This window comes from Sipha flava, unplaced genomic scaffold (genome assembly GCF_003268045.1).
Source record: "Sipha flava isolate LNK unplaced genomic scaffold, YSA_version1 38_pilon_pilon, whole genome shotgun sequence".
Classification (NCBI taxonomy): domain Eukaryota; kingdom Metazoa; phylum Arthropoda; class Insecta; order Hemiptera; family Aphididae; genus Sipha; species Sipha flava.
In genome coordinates, this window is record NW_020273099.1 from 405,772 (window position 1) to 425,740 (window position 19,969).

At 29.2% G+C, this 19,969-nt stretch overlaps 1 protein-coding gene across 2 annotated transcripts in view; it reads right to left on the minus strand.

Annotated features, from left to right (window-relative positions):
• Positions 1 to 19,969, minus strand: part of LOC112688398 (lachesin-like) — a 106,562-nt gene that overhangs the window by 23,185 nt on the left and 63,408 nt on the right. For both annotated transcript variants that reach the window (XM_025561563.1, XM_025561562.1), the window contains exons 4-6: positions 12,401 to 12,504; positions 9,656 to 9,863; positions 8,548 to 8,703 (exon numbers count right to left, since the gene is read on the minus strand). In XM_025561563.1, coding sequence (XP_025417348.1) covers positions 8,548 to 8,703; positions 9,656 to 9,863; positions 12,401 to 12,504 — 468 coding nt within the window. The remainder of the gene's footprint in view (positions 1 to 8,547; positions 8,704 to 9,655; positions 9,864 to 12,400; positions 12,505 to 19,969) is intronic.

The window sequence follows — 19,969 nt, forward strand, 5'->3', positions numbered from 1 at the left end:
ACCAAAAAAAAATATAGAGTGCAATGAAAATAAGATGCATAGATACTTTTAAGTACAAATCTAATGACTAACAAATAGAGTTCCAAACTAGATGGGTTTATAAATAGCTATTCAAAGAAAACTATAGATTATAGCTGTTCAGTGAGCGACAAAATTTAAAGTATAAATAAATTTCAGTAATTAATATTATATTATAGTTTTTATATTACTTAATCATAATTGATAATGGGGGAAAAATTCATTTTCGATGGATAAATGTATTTGCTTTCTCTATTATATCTTTCAATATTTTTTATCAATATATTTCAATCAAATAGATAATATGATTTAAACAAATATTTCAGATAAATTATATTAGTAGAATTTGAAATCCAAATACATTATAATGAATCAGTATAGATATTTTTATTTTTATTACAAGTCAAATTACTTTGTTATCATATAATTAATTTTTATATTTTTTATTTGCTGTATACTTTAATATTATTTACTTAAATGCTTGTTACTATTGCAATATCATTATAAGGTCTATAAAATATATAATCATTTCCTTCATTGCAGTTTATTCTAATTTTTTATTGACTCATTGTGTATTTAGATCATTAACTATACAATAATGTTTAATCATATACTTAGACCACATGACATATATCAGTGCCGTACTTTAAATATTTACAAAGGGATAAATATTATAAACAAACTTTTTCCACTACTCTTAAAATTTAATAAATTACTATAATTTTGTAAACAATATTCTATCAGTTTTATTTTTTTTGAATACACAACATATACAACAATATAATACAACATAAACAAAATGCTTGGTTACGATTATCATTTTAAAATGCAATATTTCAAATTAAAACCATAACCATTGTGATGAATGACAAAAAAAAAAAAAACAGACATTTTGAAACTAAAAAAAAAAAAAGATCAAAGAGGATATAATATATTATTATATCTCTCATCTTCACTCTGCGTAAATACAAATGTGAATAAATGTGTACGGTGAAGCGCATAAACATATTAAATCGACACTTGGGAAAGAAAACGCACAGAGGAATCTAGTATAAGAATAAAATAATAATAAATAGAGTGGTAAAATAACTATGTGTGACATGAAAAGCTACAAAACCCATGGTGTCCAATTAATTTTGTACATGAGTTTTATTAGATCTACCGGAAAAAATTAGTCCCGTGTGATTATACGTTCATTATATGTATAAATATAGAAATCTATAGTATAATGTATTTTTTTTTTTTTTGAATTTTCAAAGTACGAGATAAAATATAAAAACCAGTATTACAGACAAACTACTCTATCAAGAATGATTGTTAGCACGCTGACGATGATAATAGTTAACATAGGACGAACAATGAGCCGCTCAGATATCCAAACAGGTGAATTAAAAAGAAAAAGTAAATTACGAAGCGGCTCCCCTCTTGATTTTTTTGATGTGGATAATGTTTAATTAACAGTGGGAAAGCCGTTGTATGCACTAATTGAATGCATGGCATCGAGGGGATTGGAATAGGAGTGATTATATTTTCAGCACACGGTTTGGTCTAGTGATACGATAAGGATTTAAGCAGATGATTGGAATTCATTGAGAAGATTAGTCAAGATCGATTTTTTATCGTTTTACCATTTTTCATCAACTAGTGATTCGAGAATGTATTAAGATAATTTTTAGATTTAAAATTTTTCTGCTGATTTTGGTCGGATTACGAAAGAAAAAATTAAACGTTTGGTATACATTGACTTCGAGAAGAGTTCAGGACGAATTAAAATATATTTTAAAATCTTAATCCTACCACTATATCGAATAGTACGTCGAAAACAGAATACTTCTAAATTACTATGCAGTACATAGACGTCTAATAAACGAATATTATAAATTATCGCTTTCAATATTGTTAATTGTATACCAGAGAAGGTTATCATCAGCCATTTAATCCAATAAGAACCTGACATTAGATCTATTATTATTGTTTAGATAAGTGCAGAGTAACGCAAAGTGTTGTATATATTGAAATCGTATTAAAGTCAAAAACAATTTGTTTGAACACGAAGTGCAGTTTTATAAAATAAGTAGTTAACCAAAAAATTATTTCTAACATTATCAACTATATGTAATTTAAAAACCCAGAGTTCGCAATTGGGGACACATTGTATATTATATAACATATGTTTGGTTTACGAGACACAGCTGTATTTTTTTTTTATATTTTTTTTTTTTATTCGAGAAGTAAGAGATGACCATTGTTAAATCTGCAGGACGTACACTGTATACAAAGATCTCCAAATCTCAGAAATCCGGTCCATTACAATGTACCAACAATCAGAGAAGCCAAGTTTCACACAAAGTATGCAAGACTAGAAGACTTCATTTATTTGTATTACGATATTCAACTGTTTTAATTTTAATTCGGAAAATAACAGCGATTTTATAGGTAATGTAACGATTTATATTTTACGTCAAATATGAACTACAGAGATGATGAATGAAACGTTAAAATTCTCTTCATGGTTTCAATAATAAAAAAACTATTCTAAGTGATATTCTAAGTCATTAGGTAACAATCTTAAATCTTATCGTAGAACAGATAAGTGTCGACTCAAGTGAAGAGTTAAAATTTTAAAATTGCACTCATAACAAAAAAAATGTGTTTCTATGTATAAAAACTAGTACTAAGAATTGGTATAGATAAATAGCAAAGTATGTTACAGTATAAATTATAGTTCCACATAAAAATAATAAAATAAATATTTCTACACTATTTTTCGTATAAATTATTCATCGATTGGGAAAAATAATATGAAAAAATTCACTTTTCACAGTATTTGAATTTGAATATCACATAAACAAAATTAAACCAATAATTTTAGTAATTTTTGTGTGAAACTCCAAAATTATAAAAATTGATTACGTTTTAAAAGTGAATATTTTAAACAATAAAAACAAAAAAAACTATTTCTTTCAATAATTAATTTTAACCTAACAAGAATCACAAGTCCATGCTCATTCAACTACCTTTAAATAGAGTATTCGTTTATTTAAAATGTCAATTCTCCAGAAATATTATTTTCTGGATTAAAATAAAATTCCAGGGAATTATTTGATTAAAAACGAAAATACCGTAAAAAAATTTAACGGGTTTTCATTATTATACGGTAGTTTTTCGAAGATATTTTTAAACTATTGAAAATATCGGAAACTTACTTCTCAAAGAGTATCATTAAGACGAGATTTCCAAATAAATAATAATTTTACATTAAAAAAAATATTTGAAAAAATAAAAAATAAATAACAAAATACAATTGCTGAACCACATTACGTAACATTGCACGCAATATAATATTGTAAAACTTTAAAGGCATTTACCAGAGAAAAATGTCGTATATTCATGGTCGTATTGGAGCTATTCTTGAATCATATTACAATAATAATACTTGTTCAAATTCATAAACAAAAAATTTAATATTTTACTCGTATAATGTCTGCAAAAAATGAAGAAACGAATTATTTTAAAATGAGTGACATTGTTGAAGAAGTCCCAAATTTGTTTACAAAGAAGCTAGAGCAATATAATGTAAACTTTTTTACATACCTAATGCACTTATTTTCAGTTATAAATACGATTGAAGTGAAAATAATAGGTCACATGGGTACACATTCCAACATTTTAGGAAGTAATTCGTTACGTCTTAATTCGAAGTTTGCACTTAACTCTCGTTTTTGTAGTTGAAAGTCAACTAAACAATAATATGTTGTGCAACTGAAAACTTTTATCATTAGAATATTTTTAACGTCACTCGAGATAACTTAGTATCTGTCCGTCAAATAAACATTATAGAAGATACATACAAAATATTTTAATTATGTCAAATAATGTTCCTTTGGTCGAGGAACTGAATTAATAAATTTATTAAATAATTTTAAAATAATTATGATTATCGATTAGGTGCAATATTTTTTTTTTGATAAAATTAGTATTAGAAATTTCGCACTGATAATCACTAAATTTATAAATACTATAAATCACTATAATTATCAAAAAATAGTTTGAATTTTGATGAGTATTAAAATTATAATTAGGTTACTAAAAAATAAAAAAATATTTTCATTTTTCAGAATCGATCCCGACATAAAATCATACACTTCAAACGGAGTTAACACGGAGTTTTTTTTTTAATATTTTTAGGATCTAAAGTAGTTGTCTAAAAAATATAATCTCTTTATAGATTGATATTTTGCACAAATATTTACTATTGAGGTCATTTTTAAAAATTTATCATTTGTTTTTTTAGAAACTATGAAGAAATTACAGTTTACGATAGTTCTTTCAAACTAAAACCAAAATAAAGTGTTTTGGTGGTTATACTCTAAAGTTAATAATAATCGTCATGTATTTTGTATAACTTTTGAGTAACTTAATTGAAATTCATGAAATAATACTCTAAAAATTCAACAATTTTGATTAATTTGTATTGCTTATAGTAATTTATTACGATATTTTATCTACCCCAAAAACAATATGGTGTTTAAGTTATTTATAATAAAATAGATGATATGATAATTTATTTAACTTTCATGAAATGATGAAAAAGCAAAATTATATTAAATATTTGATAAGATTAGAAAACTTTTATTGAAAAATCGACGTTTTAATAAAATATTTATCAAACAATTATTATAACTTATAGGCATTTTAAATGTTTATTCTATGGCTTCCATAACAAAACGATCTCCAGAAATAATTTACATAATTATATTAATTTTCAGAATTATTTCTATTACCTAAAACAGATTTCCACCGAACTGTAGAAAATGAGTTACGTCGAATACCCAGTTTTGTATCTTATACATATTTTTATGTATGTATTGTTCACGGATGTGGCTAACTTATCCTATGGTAATTTGCTAATGTAAATAATTTTGTTAAACATTAAATATATATATTCAAGAAAATATTAACTATGTAAAGTGTTTCTATTTTGTTCTTCAAAATTAACATAAATTTAAATTAAAGTAATTAAATTAAATTTGCTTTTAAAATTTATAGTAATTTCAAATAATAATTCAAAACTTTTTTTTTTTTTTTGGCTACATACAATTGAATTCTAAATATTTCTTTTTTCATTTTATACAAAGATTATTTCCTCAAAGTTTTCATACACAATTCATTGCCAATATTATTCAATTTCCAAACATACTTTTTTCTTTTAAAAGAAATCGTAAGTTTTCAAAATAAAATTAAAAGAAAAGCGAAAAATAAAATAATGAAAGCTTCTCGAATCGGTGAGCATAACGAAATGGCTTTAGTATTGGTGTTAGAATATCATATAAAAATAAAATTATTTGATTATGAAGAAAACAAATCACCGTCACAATTAGCAATATGCTAATTGTGGCCTTTGAAACCAGTATATAAAAGAATAAAATCGCAGCTAAACAGTAATTAATAGAAATTTGAAGTATAGTTATATTCGAAAAATCGCCAGGCAAACTAAAAATTATAACAATAACATATTATTGCCAGCGATAGATTGAGGAATTAAAGTTTTTCAAGAGTATCTAATAACAATGTATAGTATGTGTTGTAAATATACATCACTAAAAAATTCCCCAGCGAAACATGTAAAATATTATAAACCAATCTGGTATACATACAATTTATTAGAAGATTAAAATTATCAACAACAGTATTAAATCTTAATTCGAAAAAATACTCGTATTAGTAAACTAAATTTGCAACATCATTACCATACTACTGAAATAACAAAAGTTTTTAACTATTGAAAGTATAATCCAGTAAATTCCATACATGCATTTAAATATTTTTAACGTACACATATAGGTTAGGTGCTGTGAAACTTACAAAACACTTCTGTAACCTTGATATAGTATATATTAATGCATACCCGGATTATAACTTTTTATAAGAGGTATCTTGTGCACGCGATTATACGCACCAACACAACATATGTACATTTTACTTTTATTGTAATTTGGTAGCAAAACAATAGAGTTTATACGAATAAAAAAATAAAAAATAAACTTTATTTTTTATATTTGTTCAGCTAACAGTGACTATTATATACTATTTACGAATTAGGTTCGGTCAAGAATGATCGGTTGAAATAAATTGAAAATGATAAAAACATTTGGTGTACTTATTTTATATTTTTATATTGTAATCCCGTGTATAATAAAGAAATATTCAAGAAATAAAATATAACAATCGATAAATAAAGAACAACGCGCGCACCATACTATAAAACATCGTACATTATTATTCGAAACATTGATGATTTATATTCACACATACACACAATCTCTGGAAAAACGAATTTAATTCAAATACGAATTTGAAGAGCGTGCAAAATGTATAACTTTATTTTAGACGATTGGTCGCCACTGCAATATGTACATATTAAAGCCCTGAGCGAGCATTTCTACAAGTCAAACAAGACATAAAGTGCTATAGTATATATATATATTAGTATAATAGATATATGTAGAAAATAAACTATTTGTATGCATTTTCAATTAATGTTACATGTATGAGTGGAAACGAAGGATATGAATATTTTAAATCGACTAATTTCATCTTAAACGATACTGGCAACATCTATCATCAGCTAACAATGTCCTTGCATGCATAGGTATGTTTTCGTATTATACTACTAGTGCATTGCAGTAACTATTTACCGAACTTTAGGGATGGGTATGAAATCCGAAAGTCTGAAATAAAAAGATTTGAATCAAATTCTTATTCGGATTTGCCGAAGTATCCGGAATTAAGAATATGACTAAAATATTGACCATTGGTCATTACTACTATTACGTGTAGTATAGTTGCGTGCAAACCATTCAAAAAGTCAAACACACAATATACATAGATAGTATATAATCCAATACTCGAAATACATGCAAACAGCTCATACATAATTTTAATTATCGTTACGCGGAACAAAGCGGTTATGAATGTTTTCTGTAGACTAAATTTCATCGTTAACAACCATTTACAGTCTGTTACCGATCAACAATAACTGAAAACATTACAACGCTATTAAAATATGACGCAGTGCACTGAAAATTACGAAACTTGCAAGTGAACGTATTACATTAGTATGATTGTGTATATATTGTTATATTGTCTACGCACTCATTCTGTGATTTCATTCGTATAATTTAATACCATTGATTTCGGATCACACACAGATACGCCGTCCAGAGACATACACATAACTTTTGTATAAGGGGGAGAGGAGATGCTCCTATAGGTATCATTGGGAAATTTTTCAGTGCAACGTGCATAATACCTACATTGATTTCTATATAATACTTAAATTTTTTAAATTAAATACGTGGGAATATATTTTCAAGATAAATACTCTCAACAATGTAGTTATTTTAGTTTCTTTCGACGACCACTAAATAATGCAAGGTACTTGGAAATTCGATAACGATAATAGTAGCTTGAATCCTTTCTTTATTTAACACGAATAATAAATGTATTATTCATTTTTTTTTTTTTTTAAATCCGGGAGATTTTCAAATTTACCTCCTTGCATCCCCTCACGAAACTCATGGGGGAGATCAGTTACATCCAAATTATTATGGTAGGATAATTTCCAAATCTATAAACACGTGCACATTAAAATAATATAAAACATATATATTTAATACATTTTATTTCAAAAGTCTATAATTATAATTTAATTTTTTTTCTCTCTTAAATTCTTCAATTAGTTTTTCAACTCTTTATCACTAATAGAAATGTTCCTATACATTCCTATTATTTGCAAAAATCATAACCATTTTTATTTACGTTTTTAAGAACACTATTTTACAAAATTTAAATAAAAGCCCAGGGAAATCTGATCTCCACATCCTTCATTATATACGTCCCTGACACCGTCGTGTCGTCAAATTTGCTAACATCTACATGGACGTAGTCCCTAGACATCACTATAGTCGTTTACGTTGAACTTGATAAAAACCAATTTTCTACTTTGAAAATTACAACAACGATCGTGATTTCCACGGAAAACAGTTGATTTGTTGTTGTATCCATCGTTAAAAACGTTTTTTTCATCAAGTGCGAACGGCAGCAACGACGTCTAGTAGTGACTGCGTCCATGTAGGCGCTATCAATTTCAACAATATGACGATGTAACTGAATACGATTGTATTAAGATCAACGGCAATAATACCTGTGCACATTTGTAATTTTTTCACCCGGCACACACGTCTCGTGCAACACACATTACATCGATGTGAGGTGGTGTATGATCATCAAAATTTTATGTAGACGGACTGTTTGCACTCGTCCGCCGTGTCTAGGCATAATGCACTACAGTAATTATTTCGATTCGGGCCGTTTAGATGTGCCCCGCGGACCTCAACCGTATTCCCTGCGACGACGATTATATTTCTATAAAGCACCCTTGTCATCACAATATCGCTATCGCCATATCATTATACACTACGTATCGTAATTATAATATTTATATATACATATATAATCATGGCCTACCTGTGTCTCCGTTGTAATTAATATCTTCGCCATCCTCCCTCCGCCACATCACATACGGTTCCGGGTATCCGGCGGCTTTGCATATTAAAGTAGCATTACTCGCTTCGCGCACCACCATGTCTGTGCTCGTCTCCTTATCTATAATGCTCGGGGGCACTGCAAACATAAAATGTATTTCGATTCGTACAATTAGTTCAATACCGTTTGTTCGTATTGCGTAACACACCGCCATCGCGTACATCCACACAATTATCAGGACGAGTTGTCAAGTTTCGTCTTCCGTCGTCGTCGATCTGTGCATTATCGAAATACTTATAGGTACGGATATTTACTAAGCAAATCTGTGAGAACAAAAAATGACTTTTCGAAAGCGAAATTTTATCCTAAATTCGTTCGCATTAAGTGTTGCGGCTACTGATTTCTACCAAGAGAGGGTACAGTACGCAAAATCATAATAAAAATTAAGAATAAATATTAACGCAAAATCATTTTAATTTTTTTAAATGTTGTAGTTCTTATTTGTGAATCATCAACAAATTTTATAAAATTTAGCTTAAATAATAAAAAAAAAAAAAACAATTTACTTCATCACAACTCAATATTGTATAAAAAATATGATTACGTTTAGGACCCGGTTCTCACCAAATATGAACTTAAAAAACGTAGTTTCTGATCTTCAGTGCATCACCAACTTATATTGTAATACTATAGATATTGATACGTCACGGTTAGACCTTATGCAGTTTTTATAATATAAGTATATATTTAATTTTTTTTTTTTTTTATCGTTACAAATAGAACGCATTTGTACCAATTAGTACGATATCATTTCTTAGCAATCAATTTATTTTCAGGCAAATAATTACTTCAGATATATTGTCTTATTAATGAACCGGGTATACATTACACAGAACGTCATAATATAAAAATGCGAATAACATTCATGCCAAGACATTATGCGCAGTAACCGAATCATTCACATCATCAGTAACGTGCAGGGATTGTATTAATATTTGAGTACTTGTAACTCGTATAATAGCGATCGAGACGGAACGGAAAACGAATGAGGTTAATAATAATAATAATAATTCGTTTGGAGTGCACTCACCAACCACTTGCAAATACCCTTGTCGACTTCTCATCGGGTCTGTGTTCACTTGACACATATACCAACCCCGATCTTCTTCGTGCACGTCTCTAATGTGCAAATACCACGACCGGTGATCATTGTAGGAGAGCGTTACTCTAGGATTTTGGGTGATCACGTTGTGGTGAATGGACAAAATCGTCTGAGTGTCTACTCGGACCCAAGCGACCTGCAATAAAAATAACCAGCTCGAAGATAAAATGTTTAAAGTACCGTCTTCAGTGGAATAAATACGAATACATATATATTTAGATGCGCGCGTGTACATATTATAAATTCGAGTGTAATCCTATGATACCAAGGATTTCAATAAATCGTTGAACCCTATCCTGTAATAATCCTCAGTCATAGATAAAATACAAAACAATGTACAAATAATATTATATAACAACCATGGGCAACCGCAGGAAATTTATCAAGGGAGATAATTAAATGCATAATTAAATCGAACACCAAAAAGTATATTGAAAAAAAATGTATTCTTAGCAAGCCATAAAAATATTAGAATTGTTCACACTTTATTCGTTATCGAATAAAAACTGAAGTCTTTTCAATAGTTCGATTACAAACCTTGTTATTAACCGTTCGATTAATTTTTTCCAGGGAGATGGGCGAATTCCCAGTCTTACCCCCACTCTCTGGACACCCATGATAACAGCACAAAATAGAATAATAAAATATATAATTTCCACAAAATGAAATCAGTTTTTTATTTAGCTGTCATTGATCAGTTTAAGTACATTACGATAATTAGTTCTTAATAAATTATATTAATTGTGCTCTTTCGTTGCATGAATATGACTGTAACGATTTTTCGTAAACAATTTTGTATTGGATTTATAACAATACTGCAATTATTTTAAAATCATGTTTATTTTTATTATCATATGAATGTATCGAATTTATTAACAACCAAAATATACGAATATATAGCGATTATGATACAAAGACAGATTGATGGACATTTCGTTTGGTTCGCCTCATAATTGTATACCCATTCAGTAGGTCCCCTGTGAATTTAAATTTTAAACTGAATTTCATGATTCTTCGAAATATTCGAAACATTTTATGCAAAGAGCCAGAATTTATTAAAATTAATCTTGCATTGAATTTTAAAGACTTAGCTTTTAAAATTGCAAATTGTACACGAAAAAAATGTAATGAAGTGAAAAAAAAAACAATAAAAATATTATTTGTAAATTTATTCTTGGCTTTAATTTGCACTATAGTACTCACGAATAAGAAACTAATAATGCACCCCCTCCAAAAAATATTTCTGTATCTACGCTTGCTTAAGAACATTTATAAGATATACAATTATAAAGCCGCATTGACCCGCTGTATTTTCAAAAAGGGATGAAAAAGGTAGCTCTCTTGGTTTAACTTTCATTTAATTTCATTTATTTTCCATCCCTTATCGTGTTTTGGTATTTATGTGTCATTCAATTATACACTAATGTTCGCGTAAAATCCGATTAATACGTAATTGCACCACGTAAATCGTTAAGACCGAACTGTGTAAACATTATAAATCAACTGGCTGTGTTTCAACCTATCGTTATAGATATTGATACTGCTGTAGATATATATGCGTCCTGATTGGCCAATATAGCTGTACGACTAATGCAGCCAGTTGATTAGACGCGCTCATTTGTGTTAGATCACTCGAGTAAATCATTGAACCGTTCCATTGGACACACAACACCGAATCTATAATACTAGGTTGTTGCCGGGGAACCGTTTATAGATGGGAAAATAAATACAAACAACTACTCATATTATATGTAGGTGTACTAAAATAATAGGAAGACATTTCCGTTTGAGTGAAACTTATACTTAAACTAATAATATGTGGGTACACTAAAAGTACTTAGTTTTGTGCGAGATTACAAATAAAATAAGATCAAATGTAATTTGTTTTTTAATATTTCAAATCTGAGTGTTAAAAGTTGTTTAACGAAATATTAAAGAAAATAAAAATATATAATTGTCTCTAAAAAAGAAAACTTACCGGGTTTAACACCGAACCGTTTAAAATAATAAAATTAATTAAACTATACGCATGAATGGATTTTCTTTTACTTTATGAGCATATTTTCAAACAATATTTTTTTTTATTTACATAGATTTAGTGCTTTTATTCTCTAAATAGTTAATGAGCCGTTTAAAAAAAAATATTGTTAAAGTTGGAGGTATAATTTGTCATACTTTTTGACGACTATAATTTTTTTAATATATTATATTTGAGTTAAAGAAGTTTAAAATGTCTTTGTTTAGAACTACATAATTAAGTAAAGGCATTTTATGTTGTATTTTTAATAATGATGTACATTTCTACAAACGAGGACGTTCAAATCAATATATAATACATAGCCATCAGGAAATACTAGATTTTCATTAAATAAACTTTTACCCGTTTAAAAGCCATTTCTCGAAAAATTATGGCGAATAGGTGAAATTATTTCAGACTTTTATTTCAAAATCCAATTAAAAGTTTTCCTTTGTCGGCCACTGGTATTTAATGGGGTAAAGCCACCTGTTTTGGGGTTTAAGTGACTGTAATGTACCGTTAGTAAGAATTATATTTTGTTGTTTAAAAGAGAGAAAAATGTTAGCGGGTACTTTGGCCCAGAACAAAAGACCCCGGAGAATTATCTTTAAAATTAATTGCAGATTAGCGCAACCGCAATGGTCTAGTTTTCTCACCTTAAATCCACGTAAGTTGTCCACAACGCACGCCAGCAGCGCGTCTCTACCAATGCTTACCGTGACATTTGGTATGGGTTCGGCAAATCTAGGCATAGAGGATTCTGTAAAAATAAAAGGAGTACAATTAATTAAAATTTCAATCGAGAATGTTTTCCTACCAAAAAATAACCATCTCCCCGGAACATACATGAATGTTTTTTAAAAAAAAAATACATATTTTTAAAAGTAAATCATCAAATATCAAGATGAGAACCGGACTCATACATATTACACTTGAATATTAAATATTATAATTTAATATATCAACTTGGTTATATACAAATATATAATTCAATTACGAGTATATTAACAATAAACATATGATACGAGTTAAAAGATATAACAGAGAATGGTTGTTTGTTAAACTTAACCACCAACTTTTTCTTTATTGCATTCTTAATAATAAATTGTAAATTTGGTCATCCTTTTTTATTTTTTCGTACATTTTTTATTTCAAATTGTGAACTAAATCATTTCTCGGTCAATTTTGAGACCAAAATCAAACATCGACCCAATAGTGAATAATTTATAAGAGTTTAAAGTTAGGTAAGCAGCAAAGGATAGCTTGAAAAATATTGACAGCGTCACTATACATCCGATCATCTAAACTTTAAAAAGTTTAAATAATTAAAAATGATTAACCTCAGTTGTTCGATTTTTTTTTTCTACCAACAATTTCAAAAAAAAATTTTGTATCTGAATACGAAATGAAAAAACGTTTTAATTTTAGAAAAATAAAAAACTTATAAGACTTTCACGATGTAAAATATAAATAAATTTATTGATTTTTCCAAAACAATTGTTTAGCAAATAATGTATTTCCAAATTAAATAAAAATAACTCTTGTTCGCAACGCATGAACTGGTCGGTAAAAAAAAAAAATGTTTAATTTAAACAAAATCATCGTGTATCTACAACATCTACAACAACTCGGGCAAGTGATTGGTACGTCGGATAAAAAGTAAATATTAAAGAATTAACGTTGAATTAACGTTAATCATTGTTGTCGAAAACAGTCAACGGCGATGTGCGTGTTTCCAATGGATTTCGGGATTACACACGTGTTATGGGAAATTACGTCAATGTGGACGGGAATCGCGATGTGTGCATCGGAAAATCACCTAGGAGGCAACTGCGACGATCCTGCCGGAGAGGCGTCATTTTAATTTTTTCTAGAATAAGGCATTGCAATCGGCATCGGCTCTTGTCGTACTGCCGACGCGACGGCTCATTTCAACAATGTGTCGATTAACGTGGGGAGAGAAGGACGTCAAAAACCAGTCCAAAAATATAATAATCCGCACTCGGTTCATCAGGACCCGTATAATGCCCTACTAACTTTTCAGATTTACAACACGTACATTTTAAAAGACGTACTTACGTTTCAACGATGTTTCGGCTTTAGAATAACTAGACCGTGGCAAATACACGAGTTGCTTCCTTAACCCTCGAACGAAGCCACTATCCAGCCGACCGTCCGCGGCCAATGCGATTATGAGCGTTTTACCATTACCGTCGTCAGAGCGGTCCCAAGGTTTTTCGGGGACAGGGGCAAATTAATTTGGGGGCCTTTCGACCATAACAATAAGATATGATAAACAAGATACTTACTGAGAATAACAAAATTCTAGCAAACGTATTTTTCAAAACCTTAACCAATCAAGCTCATTTAAATGCATTTACTGCATTACGTACTTACATAATATAATTGAACATTATTAATATTACTTATAATTTAACCGTTCAATGTAATCGGACAAGTCGCAACACGCTCACACGCACGCGACTTTAATCGTCGACACTCGGCGAGCTTAAAATCGCTCAGTGTAATCGAGGCTTTATTATTAATTATTGTACATCAAGACTTTATGGGACCCCCTGCAAAATATACCAACAAGGTGACCTGGGGAAAAATGGTCCCGTTTCCCTCCCCCTCCCCACTCTGAACGGTTCTGACCGCCGTAAACCGTACCTACGATACGTTTTGTTGGTACGCTTCGATCTGCGCACGCGATTCGTTTTTTATTAATTTGTGTTTATCTATTTTAATTATTATTTTTTATTTTTTTCGTTTTTGTTCGGTTGTCGCGCGTCTACGAAACGACGCTGCTGCGGTGGCGTACACGCGTTGACGGACCGATTCCCGTCGAAATCCGCTGCCCACCTCGTCGTGTCGTTACGATAAATACACGTTCAATAAATCAGCGCGAGCGCACCGTATCGCGTTGCACAAATGCACACTCGGTGCGTGCGGTGTGTGTGCGTGTGAAACAGTGTGTCGGTATGAACAGGCGCGTCGCTGCGGTTTATTGGAAACGCGTGAGATCGTATGCTCGACGGAGAGTTCGCCGCGCGCGACGACTACGTTGAAACTTTCGGGCGGGAGACGGGCAAAAGTTCGCTATCGTATATTAATACACCGCGTGCGCGGGGGGCGAGAACGAGCACGTTTCGCCGGGTGGGACGACAATATTCACACGCGCTCGCACCGCCGGCCAGTGTCGAGTGCGTCATTAAATTGCGGTCATTATGCGGAATTCAGATAAAATCGCTCCAAGTGCTCTCTGGACCAGCGTTTCCCAAGCTGTGGTCCGCGAACTCGATTTAAAACTATAAAACAACGTACTATTATTTATTATTTATTTTTTTTTTTTAATTTTAATTCGTATTTAGGAGTCAGCGATCATTTTTATTATCTCCAAGGGGGGTCCGGCAGGGAAAAAGTTTTGGAAACGCTGTTCTAGACACACGCGCGCGTGCAGACGTTCAACGAATCGACCCATTTCATTATTGTTTTATATCAAACACGGTTTTCTTTTCCGTTACTCAGCAGAGATAACCTTTCGCCGCCGTTAAATACGATAACGATTTACGTACACGTATAACTGGCATATAAAAATATTATCGTAACGAGTTTTTTCGTCATAATTTATTATTTTTTTTTTTTTTTTTTGTGCGATTTGAATTTGTCGTCGACGTCGGAGTCAACTAAGCGACAAACCGACTGTTATAACGTAAGAATAAAATAAAATATATACGAAGCATTAGCTGGACTGTCATGTTGCATTAATCGTGATTAATCGTCTATGGTCTACGAGTGTTTATATCTTTATAAGTAACAAGTTATAATAGCTACAACTTCTAGTATACAATATTATAGTCCTTTAGATAACGCGTGTATTTTAATGTTTTAGCGTAATAATGTTCTATAGTACGGCTATGGTTTCTAATAATATGTAATCTAATAATATGTTTTTAATAAGTTATAACACGTTATAACTTATAACGCATTTGTTTTTGACAAAAACCGGTCATTTCCTATGATCCTTAAATTGCAAATGAACTACTCATGGAATCAATACGTAAAATATTAAAAACCCTTTGCATAACGTTTTTATTCATTTATTTAATTTTTTTAGTACTAAATATGTAAACGACTCTTTTGTATAAATGTAAGTACATTGTTAAAAATTAAAATTAGGTACACGTAATTTTGCGAACAAATTATAACATTTTAATTTTATAATTTCTTTCTAAATACAAACATATTTAAATATTTATAAATATTTTATACTCTGAAACGAGAAAAGTTTCAATAAAAATATCTGTATATAAAAATTCAATTTTAAATCAAGTATTAATTGTTTCGTTGTGATAGATGGACAACATGGAGATTGAGAATACTCCGTAATATATTAACAGTACTCATCCGATTATCCACTTTTAAAAAACATAAATATTCATGAATAATTTACTACTGGTATAAAGCTCCATTTTTATTCTTTGACACTTTTATAATATTATTGTAATTTTTTTTTTTTTTTTTTTTTTTAATTTATATTACTATACATTAAAGCACAATGAATATATTTAAGGAGCGAATAAAAATGTTGTGAACATCGTAATTAAAGAAGCAACCCATTAAAGACACTTTAACTGTTGAGTAGACTTTTATAATATGAATTCAAAATATAATATATAGATATGTACCAACTAAAATAAAAGTTGAAAAAAAATTTACTAATAATTATTAACAGCACTTCCTACCTTACCTAACAATAACATTATCCAACTGATAAAGTGCATATTAAAAAAATGTATCCAGTATATTATGAATTATGTATTTCTTTTAATTTATACGGAATAAAAAAAAATCAATCGTGAATAAATTATAAAACAGTCCGTTTACGCATCAATACTTTTAAAGTTTTACTCCAAAATAAATATAATAACCTGCAATTTTATCATAATCTACAAAAATAAAACATAATATACTTTGCAATGTTATTAATTTATAAGATATTGTAGAAGTTTTAGACCTTTTCGAAAATGTATTCTGGTTTAGTTAAAATAAAATACCAAAAACTCATTTTTCGTCCAGTTAGTATCTTTCATTTACAATAAATTAATGCTGTAAATACTAATATACTAAATATAATATCCATTAGGTAAATATTTTTACGAGTAAATATAAATACAACTTATATACATATACATAGCTCTACCTGGTCTTGTCTAGACCGATCCGGACCGGACTATGGTCCGGCCTTTTTCAGTCTTTGTGACTTCAATTTAATGTAGTCCGGTCTCCTTGCCTATAAAAAAAAACTCCAATCTGGTCCTTTCACCAACAGTTCAATCAAATAATAGTCTTAATTTTAAACAACAATTTAATATGACTATTTATATACATTACATACCTAATAAAATAATACACAACATAATTATATGTTATTTTAACTCAGATTATGGTTTGGGACATCAAAATAGCTCGTCCCGTTTCTGTATGGTGACAGAGTATTTGCATATTATAGAACATAGATCTAGGAATATAATTCGAGTTAATGATTGTTAATTATCTTATCTTGTATCTGTATTATTTCCAAACGTATACAATATACGTTGTGGACAATTTTATAATTACTTGGTTTTATATTTTATTTTGAACATTTTATGTCATTCGCTTTTATTTTTAAATTTCGATCCGATCCAGTCTGGTGTCATCTTTTATTTTATCAGTCCGGTCTGTTTTTGGTCTTAGTTAAAATGTATCAGTCCAGTCCAATCTTTCAAAAAATGGACCGTTCAAAGATCTAATATACATAAACAAGAAAAAGATAGAGATCTACAATAGATATAATTTTTAAAAACTATGACTTAACAATAAAATGAAATTACAAAATATTGAGATATTTTAATTTTTAATAAAATTTAAAGATTAAAATCGTACAATGAGAATAAAATAATTTTTGGATTTGTATTATTTTAATGTAATTTTCATCAGAACATATAAAATACACACAAAAAGAGGACATTACAAAAGTACTTACAAGAGGACATTTAAAATAATAGCATTCCTTGTGCATTTTTATTAATTTCCAACATAATTTATAGGTTTCATTTTTATATGATGTTCCTTTTTTTGTTTTCCCTTTTTGTCTTTGCTTATTATACCGTTCTCTCATTCTTATTTTCTTAACTTTTTTCATTAAATTTCTACTAGTAAATTCCATAAAATAAATCGCCAAAAATATCATAAGTAAGAGTAAAATACGAACAGTTTAATCCGTCAGGACGGATGGGTTTGGATTGTAAAATGAAATAAAAATATTGTAATTTAACTACGTACCTATTAAATCAAGCCCCAATAATACCACAGATATCAAAAGCGTTATGCTCTAGATAAAAAAAAATAAAAATAAAAAAAACCAACTTAAAAAAATATAGTAAATCGAATCATGGAACACGGAACATAAATAAAACATAGTATACACACTAAAATCAAGCAACATTTAATTGTTTAAAATAAGTTATAATATTCAACAGGTATGTATACATATATGTTTTTTGATATATTGTATAGATTTATAATTTATAAATATATAGATGGTATGTTATATAATGCTTTATAGATATTATAATACATCACCTTTTCAGTTCTGGTGCAAATTTATTAAATTATTGCTATCGTATTTTATTTTTGTATGTTAATTCAAGTCAACAAAATTAAATTTATTACAGAGTTTAATATAAACAATATCAATATCTAACAAACATAATATTGTGTAAAGATCGTTTAACTAGTGAGTTGGGTAATAGAAAATGATTTTATGGAAACGAGTATTGGTATTGGAAAAGGAAATAATACACTTTTGTTGGAAACGTATCCCGCCCTATTCAACTGCACGGGCCACGAATTGCAAACATTCGCAGTTTACATTATAATTATCAGGTTTAAAGTAACAATCTTTATGTGATATTTTCAAACATTCGCGTTAAACATAATATTTCTATTTTGTTAATTGAAAATTTTATAATGCAATACCATTTTTTATCAATGTGAAAAAAAATTTTTTTTAATAATTATTCATTCATTCTACTCCACTTAACACTCAATATTTTTTTTTATATTTATTATAATTAAAATGTTTTAGCATAATTACATGCCATTACAAGTATGTCTACACACAAGTTACATAACAATTATTTATTTAGTTAGTCATTGATCTTCGTTTAATCTTGAATCTGAAAGAAGGTGATCTTGCGGTAAACGTGGTTTTAGTCATTGATTTTTTGTTTTTTTTTTCCCCAGATTGTAGAATCGTGCACCTTCGGATGAATTCAGATTTGCGTGAAAGTTTTTTAACTGGATTGTTATCCAGTCTCAGAGTAGAAGAATTCCAGTATCGTTATGTATTTGTCTATTCCTCATAAACCAAGGGGCTTTTAGACAAATTCTTAAAAATTTGTTTTAGAGTTTTTCTATTTTATTGATTTTAGTAAAAGAAGCTGTTGCCCAGATTGGGCAGGCATAGGTAATTAAAGGCCGGATTATTGATGTGTATAGTAAGATGGACTATTTCATTTGAAGGGATGATTTGAAGTTAACTAAGAGTGTTCATTCTAGCAGGGGCGTCATTTCACCTTTTAAACTGAGGTGGCAAGGTCTATCGGGTGGTAAGGAATACTCCCTGGTGAAAGGGGTCCGAGGGATATTCCCACCCCTTCTCGAATTTTTTTTTTCAAAAACTGGCTTTAAATTTCTTATTTTTGAAACTCTCAAACTATTTCTGTAAAAATTAAATTGCTAACAATTTATCCTAAAAAAATAATTTATAATGACTTGAATTATTAATTAAACCACATGTAAAATAATTATCATTCACACACAATATAAAAATGTGCCTAATTTTAATTTATGTGTGCCTGGCTCATTTGTTTATAAAAAAAAGGATAAATCAAGTAAACATGATGCAAAAAAAAATATTTTAATTTATAGCATACTTAAATTATTTTTACACAAAGTTATGTCTTCTCTTCTGGCTTAAATTAAAGTCGTCAATCACTTTGGAAATGTTTACTCCAATACTTCTTTCTATAGCCAAAAGTGCTAACGAGGACAACCTCCCCTGGCCAATCTTGTATCTGGTGTATGTTTTTAACCATCGCAAGCACGAAAAAGACATCTCACAAAATGCCGAGTTCATTGGAATCGTAAAAAACAGACAAAAAAGTTCAAAAAGCATA